The sequence below is a fragment of the Bombina bombina genome, chromosome 1 (assembly GCF_027579735.1).
Source record: "Bombina bombina isolate aBomBom1 chromosome 1, aBomBom1.pri, whole genome shotgun sequence".
NCBI classification, from domain to species: Eukaryota; Metazoa; Chordata; class Amphibia; order Anura; family Bombinatoridae; genus Bombina; species Bombina bombina.
Genome location: NC_069499.1, coordinates 981,277,607 through 981,300,632, shown reverse-complemented (window position 1 = coordinate 981,300,632; position 23,026 = coordinate 981,277,607). Strand labels below are relative to the sequence as shown.

The window sequence follows — 23,026 nt, the reverse complement described above, 5'->3', positions numbered from 1 at the left end:
AAAAAAAAATACAGAGACCCCCCAACTGTAAAACCCACCACCCTACCAACCCCTCAAAATTAAAAAACCTAACAAAAACCTAAGCTACCCATTGCCCTGAAAAGGGCATTTATATGGGCATTGCCCTTAAAAGGGCATTTAGCTTTTTTAAAAAAAAGCACAAACCCTAATCTAAACAAAAAAAAAAAAATAACCACCCAAAAAACAAACAAACAAACAAACAAAAAAAAAAAACTAAACACTAACACCCGATGATCCACTTACAGTGTCTGAAGATCCGGACATCCAAGCGGCGCGGGTCCATCCTTGAAGACATCCGACACGGAGCATCCTCTTCATACGGTCACCGCCGTACACTGAATCTTCAATGCAAGGGAGCCTTTTCAAAATGCGTCCCTTGCATTCCCATTGGCCGATTTGATTTTTTAAATTCAAATCAGCCAATAGGATGAGAGCTACCGAAATCCTATTGGCTGTTCAAATCAGCCAATATGATGAGAGCTAATGAAATTCTATTGGCTATTCAAATTAAAAACTTTGTTTTTTTTAATTTCACATGTAAGTTTATTTATTTTAAGATAGGGATATTGTAATTTTAATTTAAAGTTATAGTGGTGGCGATGTCGGGGAGCGGCAAAATAGGGGTTAAAGAGATAGGAAAGTCAAAATTAAAACTTGCATGATTCAGATAGAGCATGTCATTTTAAGACATTTTTAAATTCACTTCTATTTTCAAATGTGCTTCGTTCTCTTAGTATCCGTTGTTAAAAAATGAATACGCCCATATCATACACTAGTGGGAGCTGCTGCTAATTGATGCCTGCACACTTGTCTCTTGTGATTGGCTAAATAGATATTTTTAGCTTCTTGTCAGTAGTGCAATGATGTCCCTTCAGCAATGGATAAAAAGAGAATGAAGAAAATTTGATAATAGAATTAAATTGGAATGTTGTTTAAAAATGTATGTTCTATCTGAATCATAAAAGAAAATGTGGGGGTTTACTATCCCTTTAATAAGTTTTAAATATTGTTTGCGATGCGGGAGGGCGGAGGAATAGGGGTTAATAGGTAGTTTATGGGTGTTAGTGTACTTTGTAACACTTTAGTTAGGAGTTTTGTGGAACATTTCTGTGGTGCAAAACTCATAACTACTGCTCTCAGATAGCGGAATGGATCATGTCAGTATAGGCTGGAACGCAAGCATTGTAGCCTCACTGCACAACTGGTAATACCGGCGCTATGGAAATCCCAATCAAAAACATTTTTTTTGTGTGCGGGATTGACGTTGCGTTACAGGCTAAAATGCTTGCGGTACAGCTATACCGACAACTCATAACAGCTGCATTTTGCACAAGACTTGCACATTAGGCCACAACATAGTCTGCAGCCCTATTTTGATAAGGTTATTATTAATATAGTGCATTTGTTAAAGGGACATGAAACCCAAGATTTTTCTTTCATTATTCAGATACAGAATACCAATTTTAAAAAAAAAGTTTTCTAATTTACTTCTATTATAATTTTTTTTCATTCTCTTGTTATTCTCTGTTGAAGAGATACCTAGGTAGCGTGCACATACCTGAAGAATTACATGACAGGATATAGTGCTGCCATCTAGTGCTCGTGCTAATGTATAACTGTTGCAAAACTGATGCGATATAGTGCTGCAAACAAGTGCACACTCCTGAGCTTCCATCCCTGCTTTTCAACAAAGGATAACAAGAAAATTAAATAGAGCACACAACTTTCCAATTTACGTCTATCAGGAAATAAAAATGGTGGGTTTTATGTCCCTTTAAGGCTGCTCTGTGCTGTTCAGCTCACTCCTGACCTTGGTAACGAGAATATATAACAATAATAGGAGAGCGGAGGTGCTGGACTGGTACAGATCATTACCTTTAACAATGTGTGTAGTATTGAAGCAGAAAAAGTAGGACATTAGTGTCCATTTAATAGTAGCGATTACTGATCAGTTGCTGATTATGGGCTCAATGTACCAAGCAGTGTATGCTGCTTCTGAGCCCTTGTAGGGCAAGCTTGCAGCATTAGGCATTGTAAGAAACAGCAGTCAGACAATTTGTTAGATTATTTGTCCTGCAGGTTAGTCATGCAGTATCGTTTTTTTGGCATTTGGAAAATAAATAATGTTAATAAAAAACAATTTACTCTGCTTTAAAAAGGGACAGTGAACAGCAGAATTTGTGTTGTTTAAAAATATAGATAATCCCTTTATTACCCATTCCCCAGTTTTGCATAACCAACACAGTTATAATAAAAACACCTTTTACCTCTAATTATCTTGTATCTAAACCTCTGCAGATTGCCCCATTAACTCAGTTCTTTTGACAGACATGCATTTTAGCCAATCAGTGCTGACTCCTAGGTAACTTCATGTGTGTGAGCTTAATGTTATCTATATATGACACAAATGAACTAATGCCCTCTAGTGGTAAAAAAACTGTCAAAATGCATTCAGATTAGAGGCTGCCTTCAAGGTCTACGAAATTAGCATATGAGCCTACTTAGGTTTTGCTTTCAACTAAGAATATCAAAAGAACAAAATAAAATTGGTGATAAAAGTAAATTGGAAAGTTATTTAAAATGACATGCCCCTATCTAAATCATGAAACTTTATTTTGGACTAGACTGTCTAAGAAATTTGAATAATTGTTCAATAAATCTTTAGAATTTTACTTCCTTTTTACTCACATAATTTTGTCATCGTCTTAGACCATTGTTTCTCTATGTAAAAAAATAAATCATTCTCTAAGCCAGTGTTTTTCAACCGCGGTCCTCGAGTACCCCCAACAGGCCAAGTTTTCATTATAGCTGAACCAGTGCACAGGTGAAATAATCAGCTGATGGGTGAGAGCAGGTTAGTAACCATGGTGTTACTCATCAGCTAATTACTTCACCTGTGCACTGGTTCAGCTATAATGAAAACTTGGCCTGTTGGGGGTACTCGAGGACCGCGGTTGAAAAACACTGGCTTAGAGAATGCTTTATTTTTTTTACCTAGAATGCTTTTTGGGAGCACAAAGTTTCCAGAAGCCAGCAAAAGGACCAATTTCTCTGACTCCAAGCTATATTAAATAATGTGCTGACAATGAACTTCTAAATTACACTTGCTCAGTCACCATCTTAAAAAGGGACATTGTACACTAGATCTTTCTTTGCATAAGTGTTTTGCAAATCCATTTATATATCCCATCTGGGAGTGTTTTTGTAAAAATGTATAGTTTTGTTATTTATTTTTTAATAACATTATGCTGATTTTCAGACTCCTAACCAAGCCCCAGATGTATACTGATGTCTACAGACATGCATGTCTACATGCAGTTACTGTATATGAAAAACATAATTTATGCTTACATGATACATTTATTTATTTCCGGATATGGTGAGTCCACGGAATCATCAATTACTAGAGGGAATATCACTCCTGGCCAGCAGGAGGAGGCAAAGAGCACCACAGCTGCTATATATGTCACTTCCCTTACCCATAATTCCCAGTCATTCGGCCGAAGGAAAATGGAAAAATAAGATAACGGTGTAGAGGTGCCTGAGGAATAGTAAAAATAACTGTCTTAAATAAAAGGTGAGCCATGGACTCACCTTATCCGGAAATACATTTATTACGTAAGCATAAATTATGGTTTTCTTTCCTAAGATATGGTGAGTCCACGGAATCATCAATTACTAGTAAGAATCAATAGCCGAGCTAGAGGACACAGATTATTAGGGAGGGACAAGACAGGTAACCTAAACAGAAGGCACCACCGCTTGAAGAACTTTCTCCCAAAAGAAGCCTCAGCTGAGGCAAAAGTATCAAATCTATAAAACTTTGAAAAAGTATGCAAAGAAGACCAAGTTGCAGCCTTTCAAATCTGTTCCACAGAAGCTTTTTTAAATGCCCAGGAAGAAGAAACAGACCTCGTGGAATGAGCAGTAATTCTCTCAGGAGGTTGCTGTCCAGCAGTCTCATAGGCCAAACGAATAATACTCTTAAGCCAAAGAGAAAAAGAAGTAGCCGTAGCTTTCCAACCCTTGCGCTTCCCAGAAAAACAAACAAACAAACAAAGCAGAAGACTGATGAAAGTCCTTAGTCGCCTGAAGATAGAACTTTAATGCACGCACGACATCTAGGTTGTGCAACAAAACGCTCCTTAGGAGAAGGAGGATTAGGACACAAAGAAGGAACCACGATCTCCTGATTAATATTCCTGTTCGAAACAACCTTAGGTAGGAAACCTAACTTAGTACTTAGAACCACCTTATCGGAATGAAAAATAAGCTAAGTAGAAACAAACTGCAGAGCCGAGAGTTCCGAAACTCTCAGAGCAGAAGAAATGGCAACAAAAAACAAAACCTTCCCACATCACATCTTAATATCCAAGGAATGCATAGGCTTAAACGGAGCCCGCCGTAAAACGCTAAGAACAAGGTTAAGATTCCAGGGAGGCGAAACAGGTTTAAACACAGGCCTGATCCTGACAAAAAGATTGCACGTCTGGCGCATCTGCCAAACGCTTGTGCAACAAAATAGACCACGCAGAAATCTGACCCTTCAGAGTACTAGCTGAGAAACCCTTCTCCAGACCCTCCTGGAGAAAAAAACAAAATCCAAGGAATCCTAACTCTACTCCAAGAGTAGCCTCTGGATTCACAACAATACAGAAATTTACGCCATATCTTATGGTAAATCTTTCTAGTCACAGGCTTACGAGCCTGGATAAAAGTCTCAATGACCGAAGTAGAAGATCCTTCTTCAGAGATAGTCTCTAAGGGGGACGAGATGACATTTTCACTAGGTCTGCATACCAGATCCTGCAAGGCCACGCTGGTGCTATGAGAATCACTGACGTCCTCTCCTGCTTGATCCGGGCAATGACTCTTGGCAGGAGAGCGAACGGAGGAAACGGGTATACTAGACTGAAATTCCAAGGGACCGCCAAGGCATCAAGAAAACCTGAAGATCCCTTGACCTCGAGCTGAACTTCAGGAGCTTGGCATTCTGCCGAGAAGCCATGAGATCTGTTCTGGCTGCCCCCATTTGAGGATTAAAACAGGAAAACACCTCAGGATGGAGTTCCCACTCCCCCGGATGAAAAGTCTGTCGGCTCAGAAAATCTGCTTCCCAATTGTCTACTCCTGGAATGTGGATCACGGATAGACAGCAATTGTGGGTCTCCGCACACAGAATAATTTGGGCCACCTCTGTCATGACCAAGAAACTCCAGGTTCCCCCCTGGTGGTTGATGTACGCCACCGATATGTTGTACGACTGGAACCTGATAAACCGGGCTAAAGCTAACTGAGGCCAGGCTAGTAGAGCATTGAAAATCGCTCTTAGTTCTAGGATGTTTATGGGGAGATCTGACACCCCAAGTGTATAGACCCTGAGTCTTCAATGATCCCCAGACTGCTCCTTAACCTAGAAGGCTGGTATCAGTAGTCACAATCACCAAGGAAGGTCTGCGGAAGCAAGTTCCCTGGGAGAGGTGTTCCTGAGAAAACCACCACGGAAGAGAGTCCCTTGTTGCCTGATCCAGAGCTATTCGTGGAGACAGATCCGCATAGTCCCTGTTCCATTGTCTTAACATGCACAACTGCAGAGGTCTGAGATGGAACCGAGCAAATGGAATGATGTCCATGGAAGCTACCATCAGACCAAATTACCTCCATACATTGAGCCACCGACGGCCGAGGAGAGGACTGAGGGGCAAGACAAGAATGGAAGATCTTTGACTTTCTGACTTCTTTCAGAAAAATCTTCATTATTAGGGAGTCTATTATGGTCCCCAAGAAAACTACCCTTGTAGCTGGAACCAGAGAACTCATTCCCAGATTCACCTTCCATCCGTGGGAGCAAAGAAAAGACAACAAGATCTCCGTATGAGAGTTTGCTTGTTGAAAAGATGGCGTCTGAACCAGAATGTCGTCCAGATAAGGCGCCACTGCAATGCCCAAAGACCGAGTCACTGCCAAAAGAGCCCCCAGAACCTTTGAAAGAAATTCTGGGAGCCGTGGCAAGACTAAATGGAAGAGCAACAAACTGGAAGTGATTGTCTAAGAAAGCAAACCTCAAACTTGTGATGATTCTTGTGAATAGGAACATGAAGGTGAGCATCCTTTAAGTCTATGGTTGTCATGAATTTACCCTCCTGAACCAAGGGAAGGATGGAACGAATACTTTCCATCTTGAAGGATGGAACCACAAATAGATTTGCGTAAAAACCCAGACCCTGTTCCTGCTGAGGAACAGGAACTATTACCCCCAGGGCAGAAAGATCCTTGACACAATTTAAGAACGTCTCTCTTTTTATCTGGTCTACAGATAATCTTGAGAGAAGAAACCTGCCTCTGGGTGGGGAGGTCTTGAATTCTATCTTTTACCCCTGAGATACGATGTCCACTGATCAGGGGACTGGAACACCTCTTATCCAGGCTTGAACAAAAAGAGAAAGTCTCCCCCCTACTGGATCCGAGACCGGATTGGGGGCTGACTTGGAACAAGGGGAAACAGTGTAAGAAATCTGCGTCTGACTCCAAGACTGACTAGACTTCCAAGAAGAATTGGATTGTTCTTGCTTAGAGCAAGAAGAGGAAGTTGCAAAAGGAACGAAAATTACTCTGACGTCCTTTTTGTTTATTCCTTTTATCCTGAGGAAGAAAAGAACCTTTTCCACCTGTGATATCAGAAATTATTTCAGCCAAACCAGGACCAAACAAGGTCTTACCCTTGTAAGGAATTGCTAAGAGCTTGGATTTAGATGAAACATCCGCAGACCAAGACTTAAGCCATACGGCTCTGCGAGCTAAAACCGCAAAACCAGACATTTTAGCTCCCAGCTTAATAACTTGTAAAGAAGCATCCATGATAAAAGGAGTTGGCCAACTTAAGAGCCTTAATCATATCCTGGATATCCTCAAGAGGAGAATCTGTCTGAATTGAATCCGATAAAGCATCAAACCAGTAAGCTGCTGCACTGGTAACAGTGGCAATACACACCACAGGCTGCCATTGGAGAGCCTGGTGTACATACATCTTCTTTAATAAAGCCTCAAACTGCTTATCCATTGGATCCTTAAAATAACAAACTATCCTCAATAGGAATAGTAGTTCTCTTAGCCAAAGTGGAAATTACTCCTTCCACCTTAGGAACCGTTTGCCACGACTCCTTAATAGAGTCAGCAATAGGAAACATTTTCTTGAAAATTGGAGATGAAGAAAAAGGAATTCCAAGTCTCTCCCATTCCCATGCAATAATCTCAGAAGCACGGTCAGGTACAGGAAATACCTCCACAGAGGAAACATCAAAATATTTATTCAGCTTACTAGCCTTCTTAGGGTTAGCTACGATAGTCGTATCAGTCGTCCAAAGTAGCCAATACCTCCTTAAGTAACAGACGGAGGTGTTCCAGGTTAAACCTGAAGGAAACAACTTCAGCACAGCACAGCAAGCACAAGCACAGCAACTCTAGAGACACACGCTGCAGCGCTGACAGGAAGTTGAAAACAGTACAAAAACACACAGCTTCAGAAAACGGAACCGCCTAGATCAGGGGCAGTCCCAGCAGACGCAACTGAAAAATAGAAGTCAGTAACAAACATACGGCCATAAGTGCAGTAAAAAACATGTACCCCCATAAACAAATTATTTTAAAACTGAGCCACCAATAAAATTAAATCTCTCCCAATAAACAGAGCCTGCTAGCTGCCACAAAATAACTTCCTAGAAAGTTTACAGAAAATAGACGTCCCAGCAGCCTTTAAGCTGAATAAGTGCCAGATTCTTCCCTTCATAAGAAAAATAAAATTGGCACTTAGCTTAGAATTCAACTGGTTTGAGAGTAGCTATCCCTCACATGAACCTGTGGATGAAAAAAAAAACTGAGTAAGCTTCAGGATATCTGAATAGGGCAGCAAAAATGTTTGGGAAAACGCAGAAGGGATTGTACCCTACAAGTTCCCAATTGCTTAAAAGCCACCACTGCCCTACTGAAGAGACTAACATGGACTAAGGCTAAACCCCAGCAAAGATCAGAGCAAACCTACTCTGATCTACAATCAAGATTTTATTATTTTAAAGCAGACACCTAAAACTTCACCTCCTCCTTATACTGCAGGCAAAGAGAATGACTAGGGATTATGGGTAATGGAAGTGACATATATAGCAGCTTTGCTGTGGTGCTCTTTGCCTCTTCCTGCTGGCCAGGAGTGATATTCCCACTAGTAATTGATGATTCCGTGGACTGACTCACTATATACACCATGTTCCAAACTGGAGGCGCTTTAGAATAGTACACCAAGGATACTGATGTTTATGTGCACTGGGCCACCAAAATAGTCCAGTAGGTGTCATATGCACTATTGGGTGCTTTGATAAGTTTGAGTACCCTTTTATACCTGGGTTAATATTGGGTTGAAAAAGCATCATTGATCTGCACCAGGAGTCGCCCTTCTTTCCTCTTATCTAGATCATTGAGTGTTCTGTCAGTTCCAGAAGTAGCAGCCCATATTGGTGCACAGTTTGCGGAGACACAGAGTTCTCAGGCCGCTCTGCTAGGCATTACCTTTGCCTTTTTATATTGTGAGTACCCACCATCTACTTATATGATTTTGTTCATACTTATGTACTGGCTCCACTAGGAGGCGCCCTCATTTTGTTTCTATTGTCTTTATCATGCATTTGTTGATTGTGCAATTCTGCTATATTTAATGGTGCTTCAAAATTAACAAATCACTAGAAAGAACAAAAGAGAGAGACACAAGTGTCCTCAACATGTTACTCCAGTCAACTTAAGGAGCATAAAAGTGAAAAATATTTGATGGACAACAAACAGATGCACCGATCAACAGATTAAAAAGTAGGTAAGGCAGTGTTTTTATTACACCATTTATAATGCAGAGGGTTTTTGTTTTGTTTTTTTAAACGTGTGCTGGGTCCTATTTATGCAGCATTATAACTTAAACAGCACAGTAGTCAACTTATAACAAGGCTAAATTCTCTAAAACCAAGATCCTCATTTTCTATCATACATATGAAAGAGCAGATATTAAATCAAATAATAGTATGTTTTGTGTGTAATTCAAAGATGACAACATTTTAATTCATGCTAAATGGAAATGCAGACCTGGGCACTAATATCTAGGCCAGTGTAGAATTTTGGATCATTTCAATTAGATAGATTTAAAAGTAGAAAGAAAAAAAAATACAAATACAGGAACCCTATTAAATGAGTTTTTTTTTCTTTTTCATAAGTGCATCAAAAGTAGAAAATCAAAACTATTTCAAATTATAGTCACTTTCATTTCACTTTGGCTGTTGAAAGTAGCATAAATTTAAATACCGTAATCTCGTTTTTTGTCAATGGTTTAGCCCGCCAGTTCATTCCACTCTCTCTCAGTGGAAATAGCCTAATAAAAAAAAAGAAAAAAAGAAAAGAAAGTTAAGACAACAGACCATCCCTCAGCAATGAAAGAGTCCCTACAGTAAAATGATATTGCCCCCTCCCCATACAGTCACAGATAACACTACAGTGGTAGAAGCGTTACATCCATATGCTGAGGGAAAACGCTCTCCATGTGTGCAGTAAACAAGAGACAACCCCTGCATAGAGTGATAAAGCAAATGGCATTAGTGTGAAGCTAATTACGATAGTAACATCACATAAATGTGAAATAAATTGTCCCACTCTCCATAACAACAACAACAACAACTACTCCCAATGCTGCATCAGGACTATGCAGTGAAAAATAATTTCCCAGTACAATTACAGATTGCCCCATCTATCTACGGGTAGTATCAGACTCTCAGGTATTAGCACTATTTATTGGTAGTCCGGCAGTGCTCCATCAATGTCCCCTCTTACCACTGGATATAGCTATGGTTGTCCTCCAGCATTTCATAATCATCCTTCCATTCTTCAAGAAGATCTTCTATCAATATACCTATATGCAACAGATCAGATGATTAGACTCTGCACATCTTACAGGGAGACACATTACAAAGAAGTCTTTTTTGGCAGAATTGATAAGTTAACTGACGTTAGGCTTGTGAAGCCTGCCATGAGCACCTTCGGTTTTCAGAACCGGAAAATGCACAATTTACAGTTAAAAGTTGGAAAATAAACAGAGAGATAGAGATAAGGATAGAGATATCTCTCTCTCATAAAAGAGTAACTAAACAGCCTGAACTAGCTGAAATCTTAGCAACAAAGTTAAAGGAACATGACAATAATGGGTGGGTCAACATGCTGCGTTAACATTTAGAAGCTAGTCGGCCCCATTTGGTTTAACTGGTAACATGAGATTCAGCTGTGCTAGCACAAAGGTGTACTCTGTAAGACTAAATGTCCAGAAAAATTGTTCTGGTAAAAGACTGCGGCTTTCACCGCACTCCAGGGGCGCGATCCGATATACGGCGTAGTTTTCGACGCAAGCGAGGGAACCCGCGCAGCCCGTAGTTTCACCTCGCACATCGGGGTATTACATATACCCTGCCGGCAGTTGCTAAAGTGCCGTAAGTCGGATAAACTAGCGATGTCCAGAAATGAGCGTAACTACAAATTTCTGGTGTCGTCAGTGACTTACGGCACTTTAGAAACTGCCTGCGCCTAAAAAAAAAAAACTAACTAAAATATTAAATCTCCCGTTACTGTCTAACACGCCTCCCAAAAATCAGCCCAATACGTATACCCCTATATCCGCAATCCCCCCTCTCACTCCTAATAATAAATGTATTAGCCCCTAGACCGACAACCCCCCACAACGTAATAAGCCTAATTATTAACCCCTAAACCGCCATAGCCCACACCGCAATAAACCTATCCTAGTATTAACCCCTAAACCGCTGCTCCCGGACCCCACCTAAATAAAGTGTTTAACCCCTAAACTGCCGCTCCCGGACCCCGTCGCCACCTACATTAAATTTATTAACCTCTAATCTGACCCCCCCTACACCGCCGCCACCTACATTAAATATATTAACCTCTAATCTGACCCCCCTACACCGCCACCACCTACATTAAATGTATTACCCCCTAAACCTAAGTCTAACCCTAACACCCCCCCTAACTTAATTATTATTTAAATAAATATAAATAATAATACTATTATTAACTAAATTATTCCTATTTAAAACTAAATACTTACCTATAAAATAAACCCTAAGATAGCTACAATATAATTAATAATTACATTGTAGCTATTTTAGGATTTATATTTATTTCACAGGCAACTTTGTATTTATTTTAACTAGGTACAATAGCTATTAATTAGTTATTAACTATTTAATAGCTACCTATTTAAAATAATTACAAAATTAGCTGTAAAATAAATCCTAACCTAAGTTACAAATACACCTAACACTACACTATCAATAAATTAATTAACTACAATTATCTAAAATAAAATACAAAAAAAAAAACAAAAAAAAACTAAACTATAGTACAAAAACAAACACTAAATTACAAAAAAAAAAAAATATTACAAGAAGTTTAAAATAATTACACCTAATCTAAGCCCCCTAATAAAATAAAAAAGCCCCCCAAAATAATAAAATTCCCTATCCTAAACTAAATTACAAATAGCCCTTAAAAGGGCCTTTTGCGGGGCATTGCCCCAAAGTAATCATCTCTTTTTACTTGTAAAAAAAAAAAAAAAAAAAAAAAAAAAAGAACAACCCCCCCCAACATTACAACCCACCACCCACACACCCCTACTCTAAAACCCACCCGATCCCCCCCTTAAAAAAACCAAACACTACCCCATTGAAGATCACCCTACCTTGAGTCGTCTTCACCCAGCCGGGCCGAAGTCTTCATCCGATCCGGGCACAAGTGGTCCTCCAGCCGGCAGAAGTATTCATCCAAGCGGCATCTTCTATTTTTATCCTTCCGGCGATGAGCGGCTCCATCTTGAAGACCTCAGGCGCGGAGCATCCTTCCCGCACGACGACTACCCAACGTATGGCTGGTCCTTTAAATGACGTCATCCAAGATGGCGTCCCTCGAATTCCGATTAGCTGATAGAATCCTATCAGCCAATCGGAATTAAGGTAGGAAAAATGGATTAAAAAAGGATTAAAGTTCAACCGATTGGCTGATTGGATCAGCCAATAGAATTAACCTCGCATTCTATTGGCTGATTAAATCAACCACTCTGATTTTTCCTACCTTAATTCCAATTGGCTGATAGAATCCTATCAGCCAATCAGAAGTTGAGGTACGCCATCTTGGATGACGTCATTTAAAGGAATATTCATTCTTCGTTAGTCGTCGGACTAGAAGGATGTTCCGCGCCGGAGGTCTTCAAGATGGAGCCGTTCCTCGTTGGATAGATGAAGATAGAAGATGCCGGATAGGATGAAGACTTCTGCCGGTCTGGATGTCCTCTTCTGCCCCATCGGATGAAGACTTCGGCCCGGCTGGGTGAAAATGGCTCAAGTTAGGGTGATCTTCAATGGGGTAGTGTTAGGTTTTTTTACGGGGGGGGGGGGGGGGGAAAATCGGGTGGGTTTTAGAGTAGGGGTGTGTGGGTGGTGGGTTGTAATGTTGGGGGGGGGGTGTTCTTTTTTTTTACAGGTAAAAGAGCTGATTACTTTGGGGCAACGCCCCATAAAAGGCCCTTTTAAGGGCTATTTGTAATTTAGTTTAGGGTAGGGCATTTTATTATTTTGGGGGGCTTTTTTATTTTATTAGGGGGCTTAATTATCTTAAACTTCTTGTAATATTTTTTTATTTTTTGTAATTTACAGTTTGTTTTTTTTGTACTATAGTTTAGTTTATTTAATTGTATTTTATTTTAGATAATTGTAGTTAATTTATTTAATTAATTTATTGATAGTGTAGTTTTAGGTAAGTTTGTAACTTAGGTTAGGATTTATTTTACAGGTAATTTTGTAATTATTTTAACTAGGTAGCTATTAAATAGTTATTAACTATTTAATAGCTATTGTACCTAGTTAAAATAAATACAAACTTACCTGTAAAATAAAAATAAATCCTAAAATAGCTACAATGTAATTATTAATTATATTGTAGTTATCTTAGGGTTTATTTTATAGGTAAGTATTTAGTTTTAAATAGGAATAATTTAGTTAATAATATTAATATTATTTAGATTTATTTAAAAAATAATTAAGTTAGGGGGGTGTTAGGGTTAGACTTAGGTTTAGGGGGTAATACATTTAATGTAGGTGGCTGCGGTGTAGGGGGGTCAGATTAGAGGATAATATATTTAATGTAGGTGGCGGCGGTGTAGGGAGGTCAGATTAGAGGTTAATATATTTAATGTAGGTGGCGGCGGTGTAGGGGGGTCAGAATAGGGGGTAATAAATTTAATGTAGGTGGCGGCGGGGTCCGGCAGTGGCGGTTTAGGGGTTATTACACTTTATTAGGTATTGCGGTGGGGGATTGCGGTTGACGGGTAGATAGACATTGCGCATGCGTTAGGTGTTAGTTGTTTTTTTTTTGCAGGCATTTTAGGGAGTTACGGTGCTCCCATACTCAGCGCAAGGCCTGCTACGGCTGCATTTTATGGCGAGGTGAAAATGGAGTAAGTTTTCTCCATTTTCGCCACGTAAGGCCTTGCGCTGGATATTGGATACCAAATTGCGCGGCTTTTCTATGTTAGTCTATGGGTAAAAAAACTACGTCCGACGGGTGAAATATACGTGCCACATTTATATGCGGCGCTGTATATAAAATACCAAACCTGCGCAAAAACATAATTTATGTAAGAACTTACCTGATAAATTCATTTCTTTCATATTAACAAGAGTCCATGAGCTAGTGACGTATGGGATATACATTCCTACCAGGAGGGGCAAAGTTTCCCAAACCTTAAAATGCCTATAAATACACCCCTCACCACACCCACAAATCAGTTTAACGAATAGCCAAGAAGTGGGGTGATAAGAAAAAAAGTGCGAAGCATATAAAATAAGGAATTGGAATAATTGTGCTTTATACAAAAAAATCATAACCACCACAAAAAAGGGTGGGCCTCATGGACTCTTGTTAATATGAAAGAAATGAATTTATCAGGTAAGTTCTTACATAAATTATGTTTTCTTTCATGTAATTAACAAGAGTCCATGAGCTAGTGACGTATGGGATAATGACTACCCAAGATGTGGATCTTTCCACACAAGAGTCACTAGAGAGGGAGGGATAAAATAAAGACAGCCAATTCCTGCTGAAAATAATCCACACCCAAAATAAAGTTTAACGAAAAACATAAGCAGAAGATTCAAACTGAAATCGCTGCCTGAAGAACTTTTCTACCAAAAACTGCTTCAGAAGAAGAAAATACATCAAAATGGTAGAATTTAGTAAAAGTATGCAAAGAGGACCAAGTTGCTGCTTTGCAGATCTGGTCAACCGAAGCTTCATTCCTAAACGCCCAGGAAGTAGATACTGACCTAGTAGAATGAGCTGTAATTCTCTGAGGCGGAATTTTACCCGACTCAACATAGGCAAGATGAATTAAAGATTTCAACCAAGATGCCAAAGAAATGGCAGAAGCTTTCTGGCCTTTCCTAGAACCGGAAAAGATAACAAATAGACTAGAAGTCTTACGGAAAGATTTCGTAGCTTCAACATAATATTTCAAAGCTCTAACAACATCCAAAGAATGCAACGATTTCTCCTTAGAATTCTTAGGATTAGGACATAATGAAGGAACCACAATTTCTCTACTAATGTTGTTGGAATTCACAACCTTAGGTAAAAATTCAAAAGAAGTTCGCAACACCGCCTTATCCTGATGAAAAATCAGAAAAGGAGACTCACAAGAAAGAGCAGATAATTCAGAAACTCTTCTAGCAGAAGAGATGGCCAAAAGGAACAAAACTTTCCAAGAAAGTAATTTAATGTCCAATGAATGCATAGGTTCAAACGGAGGAGCTTGAAGAGCTCCCAGAACCAAATTCAAACTCCAAGGAGGAGAAATTGACTTAATGACAGGTTTTATACGAACCAAAGCTTGTACAAAACAATGAATATCAGGAAGAATAGCAATCTTTCTGTGAAAAAGAACAGAAAGAGCGGAGATTTGTCCTTTCAAAGAACTTGCGGACAAACCCTTATCTAAACCATCCTGAAGAAACTGTAAAATTCTCGGTATTCTAAAAGAATGCCAAGAAAAATGATGAGAAAGACACCAAGAAATATAAGTCTTCCAGACTCTATAATATATCTCTCGAGATACAGATTTACGAGCCTGTAACATAGTATTAATCACGGAGTCAGAGAAACCTCTTTGACCAAGAATCAAGCGTTCAATCTCCATACCTTTAAATTTAAGGATTTCAGATCCGGATGGAAAAAAGGACCTTGCGACAGAAGGTCTGGTCTTAACGGAAGAGTCCATGGTTGGCAAGATGCCATCCGGACAAGATCCGCATACCAAAACCTGTGAGGCCATGCCGGAGCTATTAGCAGAACAAACGAGCATTCCCTCAGAATCTTGGAGATTACTCTTGGAAGAAGAACTAGAGGCGGAAAGATATAGGCAGGATGATACTTCCAAGGAAGTGATAATGCATCCACTGCCTCCGCCTGAGGATCCCGGGATCTGGACAGATACCTGGGAAGTTTCTTGTTTAGATGAGAGGCCATCAGATCTATCTCTGGGAGCCCCCACATTTGAACAATCTGAAGAAATACCTCTGGGTGAAGAGACCATTCGCCCGGATGCAACGTTTGGCGACTGAGATAATCCGCTTCCCAATTGTCTACACCTGGGATATGAACCGCAGAGATTAGACAGGAGCTGGATTCCGCCCAAACCAAAATTCGAGATACTTCTTTCATAGCCAGAGGACTGTGAGTCCCTCCTTGATGATTGATGTATGCCACAGTTGTGACATTGTCTGTCTGAAAACAAATGAACGATTCTCTCTTCAGAAGAGGCCAAAACTGAAGAGCTCTGAAAATTGCACGGAGTTCCAAAATATTGATCGGTAATCTCACCTCCTGAGATTCCCAAACTCCTTGTGCCGTCAGAGATCCCCACACAGCTCCCCAACCTGTGAGACTTGCATCTGTTGAAATTACAGTCCAGGTCGGAAGAACAAAAGAAGCCCCCTGAATTAAACGATGGTGATCTGTCCACCACGTTAGAGAGTGTCGAACAATCGGTTTTAAAGATAATAATTGATATATCTTCGTGTAATCCCTGCACCATTGGTTCAGCATACAGAGCTGAAGAGGTCGCATGTGAAAACGAGCAAAGGGGATCGCGTCCGATGCAGCAGTCATAAGACCTAGAATTTCCATGCATAAGGCTACCGAAGGGAATGATTGAGACTGAAGGTTTCGACAAGCTGTAATCAATTTTAGACGTCTCTTGTCTGTTAAAGACAGAGTCATGGACACTGAATCTATCTGGAAACCCAGAAAGGTTACCCTTGTTTGAGGAATCAAAGAACTTTTTGGTAAATTGATCCTCCAACCATGATCTTGAAGAAACAACACAAGTCGATTCGTATGAGACTCTGCTAAATGTAAAGACTGAGCAAGTACCAAGATATCGTCCAAATAAGGAAATACCACAATACCCTGTTCTCTGATTACAGACAGAAGGGCACCGAGAATCTTTGTGAAAATTCTTGGAGCTGTAGCAAGGCCAAACGGTAGAGCCACAAATTGGTAATGCTTGTCTAGAAAAGAGAATCTCAGGAACTGATAATGATCTGGATGAATCGGAATATGCAGATATGCATCCTGTAAATCTATTGTGGACATATAATTCCCTTGCTGAACAAAAGGCAATATAGTCCTTACAGTTACCATCTTGAACGTTGGTATCCTTACATAACGATTCAATAATTTTAGATCCAGAACTGGTCTGAAGGAATTCTCCTTCTTTGGTACAATGAAGAGATTTGAATAAAACCCCATCCCCTGTTCCGGAACTGGAACTGGCATAATTACTCCAGCCAACTCTAGATCTGAAACACAATTCAGAAATGCTTGAGCTTTCACTGGATTTACTGGGACACGGGAAAGAAAAAATCTCTTTGCAGGAGGTCTCATCTTGAAACCAATTCTGTACCCTTCTGAAACAATGTTCTGAATCCAAAGATTGTGAACAGAATTGATCCAAATTTCTTTGAAAAAACGTAACCTGCCCCCTACCAGCTGAACTGGAATGAGGGCCGTACCTTCATGTGAACTTAGAAGCAGGCTTTGCCTTTCTAGCAGGCTTGGATTTATTCCAGACTGGAGATGGTTTCCAAACTGAAACTGCTCCTGAGGACGAAGGATCAGGCTTTTGTTCTTTGTTGAAACGAAAGGAACGAAAACGATTGTTAGCCCTGTATTTACCTTTAGATTTTTTATCCTGTGGTAAAAAAGTTCCTTTCCCACCAGTAACAGTTGAAATAATAGAATCCAACTGAGAACCAAATAATTTGTTTCCCTGGAAAGAAATGGAAAGTAGAGTTGATTTAGAAGCCATATCAGCATTCCAAGTCTTAAGCCATAAAGCTCTTCTGGCTAAGATAGCCAGAGACATAAACCTAACATCAACTCTAATAATATCAAAAATGGCATCACAGATAAAATTATTAGCATGCTGGAGAAGAATAATAATATCATGAGAATCACGATTTGTTACTTGTTGCGCTAGAGTTTCCAACCAAAAAGTTGAAGCTGCAGCAACATCAGCCAATGATATAGCAGGTCTAAGAAGATTACCTGAACACAGATAAGCTTTTCTTAGAAAAGATTCAATTTTTCTATCTAAAGGATCCTTAAACGAGGTACCATCTGACGTAGGAATGGTAGTACGTTTAGCAAGGGTAGAAATAGCCCCATCAACTTTAGGGATTTTGTCCCAAAATTCTAACCTGTCAGGCGGAACAGGATATAATTGCTTAAAACGTTTAGAAGGAGTAAATGAATTACCCAATTTATCCCATTCTTTGGAAATTACTGCAGAAATAGCATTAGGAACAGGAAAAACTTCTGGAATAACCGCAGGAGCTTTAAAAACCTTATCCAAACGTATAGAATTAGTATCAAGAGGACTAGAATCCTCTATTTCTAAAGCAATTAGTACTTCTTTAAGTAAAGAGCGAATAAATTCCATCTTAAATAAATATGAAGATTTATCAGCATCAATCTCTGAGATAGAATCCTCTGAACCAGAAGAGTCCAAAGAATCAGAATGATGGTGTTCATTTAAAAATTCATCTGTAGAGAGAGAAGATTTAAAAGACTTTTTATGTTTACTAGAAGGAGAAATAACAGACAAAGCCTTCTTTATGGATTCAGAAACAAAATCTCTTATGTTATCAGGAACATTCTGCACCTTAGATGTTGAGGGAACTGCAACAGGCAATGGTACATTACTAAAGGAAATATTATCTGCTTTAACAAGTTTGTCATGACAATTATTACAAACAACAGCTGGAGGAATAGCTACCAAAAGTTTACAGCAGATACACTTAGCTTTGGTAGATCCAGCAGGCAGTGATTTTCCTGTAGTATCTTCTGGCTCAGATGCAACGTGAGACATCTTGCAATATGTAAGAGAAAAAACAACATATAAAGCAAAATAGATCAAATTCCTTATAAGACAGTTTCAGGAATGGGAAAGAATGCCAAATATCAAGCTTCTAGCAACCAGAAGCAAATGAAAAATGAGACTGAAATAATGTGGAGACAAAAGCGACGCCCATATTTTTTAGCGCCAAATAAGACGCCCACATTATTTGGCGCCTAAATGCTTTTGGCGCCAAAAATGACGCCACATCCGGAACGCCGACATTTTTGGCGCAAAATAACGTCAAAAAATGACGCAACTTCCGGCGACACGTATGACGCCGGAAACGGAAAAGAATTTTTGCGCCAAAAAAGTCCGCGCCAAGAATGACGCAATAAAATGAAGCATTTTCAGCCCCCGCGAGCCTAACAGCCCACAGGGAAAAAAGTCAAATTTTTGAGGTAAGAAAAATATGATAATTCAATGCATAATCCCAAATATGAAACTGACTGTCTGAAAATAAGGAAAGTTGAACATTCTGAGTCAAGGCAAATAAATGTTTGAATACATATATTTAGAACTTTATAAATAAAGTGCCCAACCATAGCTTAGAGTGTCACAGAAAATAAGACTTACTTACCCCAGGACACTCATCTACATGTTTGTAGAAAGCCAAACCAGTACTGAAACGAGAATCAGTAGAGGTAATGGTAAATATAAGAGTATATCGTCGATCTGAAAAGGGAGGTAAGAGATGAATCTCTACGACCGATAACAGAGAACCTTATGAAATAGACCCCGTAGAAGGAGATCACTGCATTCAATAGGCAATACTCTCTTCACATCCCTCTGACATTCACTGCACGCTGAGAGGAAAACCGGGCTCCAACTTGCTGCGGAGCGCATATCAACGTAGAATCTAGCACAAACTTACTTCACCACCTCCCTTGGAGGCAAAGTTTGTAAAACTGATTTGTGGGTGTGGTGAGGGGTGTATTTATAGGCATTTTAAGGTTTGGGAAACTTTGCCCCTCCTGGTAGGAATGTATATCCCATACGTCACTAGCTCATGGACTCTTGTTAATTACATGAAAGAAAACAGGTTTCGCCGGCTTTTGCGGGCGACGCTGCATATCGGATGGGGCATGGTGTAAGCGTGTTTGCGCCTATAAATGCTCGCCCTAAAAAGAACCAGCAAGTTAGTCTAAAAGTGGATTTATATCGGATGGGGCCCCAGGTCTGACCGGACTGGATGTTAGTCCTTATTGAAAAAAGGTCAGCGGTGGCTGCAAAAAGGAGTTTATTTAAAACACACACAGAGAATAGCAGAGCAACGTTTCGGGAATGATCCCTTTGTCAAGCTTAGAATGGGAAGTGTGTTTACTGTCCCTACATAGAAAGGAGCCACAGGTTGTCAGGAAACTGTGCAAAAAAATTTGATATAAAATTTTTCTTTCATTGTGACTCATTAGGAGTAATATACCTATTACACTGTGGATTCCCCCGTTTCTATGTGGCAAAAACTAAGCGTGTTCTTAAGGACAGGATCCAAGAACATAGAGATGGTATCTACTATAAAAGAGATACTAATGTTGCAAGACACTTTTCTAAATATCATGCAGGTGATCTTGGTTCCTTGAAGTTTATAGCCATAGATAAGGGGGAACCTAACAATAGAGGGGGCGATATAGATAAATATCTCCTGCAAAAAGAAGCCAAGTGGATTTTTGTGTTAAAGACAAAATTTCCACTAGGCTTAAATGAAAAATCGGATTATGCTTGTTTTCTCTGAATGTTTATGTTATGTGAAAAATTATTGAAGTAGATCTGGGATTTAAAGCTAATAAAGCCATTTGAATATAAATGTTTCTGAAGTAGTGTATGCCTTTCCAATAAAGGAAGTCTGTGTAAATAGATGCACACAATAATGATTTAAATAATGTGTATATTTTGTTAAGTAACCAAATAATGATGGTAATGTCCCTTTAAGAACCACAGGTATTTTCAAAAAGTAAGTTGGGCTACATTAGGTTAAAAAGGCTGTTTGGAGTCAAAGTAATCATAGCCCTGACAAAGTCCCAGCAAGAGGTTGCCTGGAGGGTGAAACACATATGTTGTCGGCTAAGGCATTTGCTGGTTTATTGTTTTTACTGTAGACTTGAAATCCGGACAAGTTATCCATGTGAAAGCGGATATACAACAGGTTGTGGCTCAAAAGGTGGAAAGTTTGTTGCTCTATAAGATGGATATAATGCCTAAATGATCATTTCTACAGTCGGATGCTACAACCCGAATGTGCTACGAGAAAAGCCGTCTATGATCTTTGAAACCTCTCGCTGGAGAGGGACATGCAGTGACGTAGGAGGAGGGCTTACTGAACGCTGTGAAGCTACTCGTTGTACACAAGTTCTCGATAAAGGGAGTCCCAAGAGGGAATTGTAAGCTGCTCCATGTAAGCATTTTACATACAGTGGATATAAAAAGTCTACACACCCCTGTTAAAAGGACAGGTTTCTGTGATGTAAAAAAAATGAGACAAAGATATATCATTTCAGAACTTTTTCCACCTTTAATGTGACCAATAAACTGTACAACTGAATTGAAAAACAAACTGAAATCTTTTAGGTAGAGGGAAGAAAAAATATAAAAATAAAATAATATGGTTGCATAAGTGTGCACACCCTAAACTAATACTTTGTTGAAGCACCTTTTGATTTTATTACAGTGCTCAGTCTTTTTGGGTATGAGTCTATCAGCATGGCACATTTTGACTTGGCAAGATTTGCCCACTCTTCTTTGCAAAAACACTTTAAATCTGTCAGATTGTGAGGGCATCTCCTGGGCACAGCCCTCTTCAGATCACCGCACAGATTTTCAGATTCAGGTCTGGGCTCTGGCTGGGCCATTCCAAAACTTTAATCTTCTTCTGGTGAAGGCATTCCTTTGTTGATTTGGATGTATGCTTTGGGTCGTTGTCATGCTGAAAGATGAAGTTCCTCTTCATGTTCAGCTTTCTAGCAGAAGCCTGAAGGTTTTGTGTCAATGTTGACTGGTATTTGGAACATAATTCCCTCTAGCTTAACTAAGGACCCAGTTCCAGCTGAATAAAAACAGCCCCAAAGCATGATGCTGCCACCACCATGCTTCACTGTGGGTATGGTGTTCTTTTGGTGATATGCAGTGTTTTTGCGCCAAACATATCTTTAGAAATTATGGCCAAAAAGTTCAACCTTGGTTTCATCAAAGGCTTTCGTCTTGCCACTCTACCCCATAGCCCAGACATATGAAGAATACGTAAGATTGTTGTCACATGTACCACACAGCCAGTACTTGCCAGATATTCCTGCAGCTCCTTTAATGTTGCTGTAGGCCTCTTGGTAGCCTCCCAGACCAGTTTTCTTCTCGTCTTTTCATCAATTTTGGAGGGACGTCCAGTTCTTGGTAATGTCACTGTTGTGCCATATTTTCTCCACTTGATGATGACTGTCTTCACTGTGTTCCATGGTATATCTAATGCCTTGGAAATTCTTTTGTACCTATCTCCTGACTGATACCTTTTAACAATGAGATCCCTCTGATGCTTTGGAAGCTCTTGGTGGACCATGGCATTTGCTGTGGGATGCGACCAGGGCCGCCACTAGAAATTTTGGGGCCCCTGACTTAACCATTGATCAGGCCCGCCCCCCCCTCCTTTGACATGTGCAATTTTTGACCAAGTGACTAAAACGTATATACACTTTATTCTTAAGTGTCTATTTAAACTTGGAAATGTTGTAAAAGGTAGTAACATACAAAACACGAAGACACACTCTAGACAATCTAGCAGACACACAAAGAAACACACTCAGACACCCAAACAGACACTCAGCACTTGTTTACATTGACCTGACAAGTAATGAGGTAAACTACAGTTTTGTAAAAGGAGGAGATTTAGAAAACAAAAACATAATTTATGTAAGAACTTACCTGATAAATTCATTTCTTTCATATTAACAAGAGTCCATGAGCTAGTGACGTATGGGATATACATTCCTACCAGGAGGGGCAAAGTTTCCCAAACCTTAAAATGCCTATAAATACACCCCTCACCACACCCACAAATCAGTTTAACGAATAGCCAAGAAGTGGGGTGATAAGAAAAAAAGTGCGAAGCATATAAAATAAGGAATTGGAATAATTGTGCTTTATACAAAAAAATCATAACCACCACAAAAAAAGGGTGGGCCTCATGGACTCTTGTTAATATGAAAGAAATGAATTTATCAGGTAAGTTCTTACATAAATTATGTTTTCTTTCATGTAATTAACAAGAGTCCATGAGCTAGTGACGTATGGGATAATGACTACCCAAGATGTGGATCTTTCCACACAAGAGTCACTAGAGAGGGAGGGATAAAATAAAGACAGCCAATTCCTGCTGAAAATAATCCACACCCAAAATAAAGTTTAACAAAAAACATAAGCAGAAGATTCAAACTGAAACCGCTGCCTGAAGAACTTTTCTACCAAAAACTGCTTCAGAAGAAG

At 39.5% G+C, this 23,026-nt stretch overlaps 1 protein-coding gene across 1 annotated transcript in view; it reads right to left on the bottom strand.

Moving 5' to 3' along the window:
- The window catches only part of OGFR (opioid growth factor receptor), an 88,355-nt gene that overhangs the window by 12,808 nt on the left and 52,521 nt on the right, over nt 1-23,026 (bottom strand). Inside the window, exons 4-5 of the mRNA XM_053707841.1 lie at nt 9,877-9,955; nt 9,355-9,421 (exon numbers count right to left, since the gene is read on the bottom strand). Coding sequence (XP_053563816.1) covers nt 9,355-9,421; nt 9,877-9,955 — 146 coding nt within the window. The remainder of the gene's footprint in view (nt 1-9,354; nt 9,422-9,876; nt 9,956-23,026) is intronic.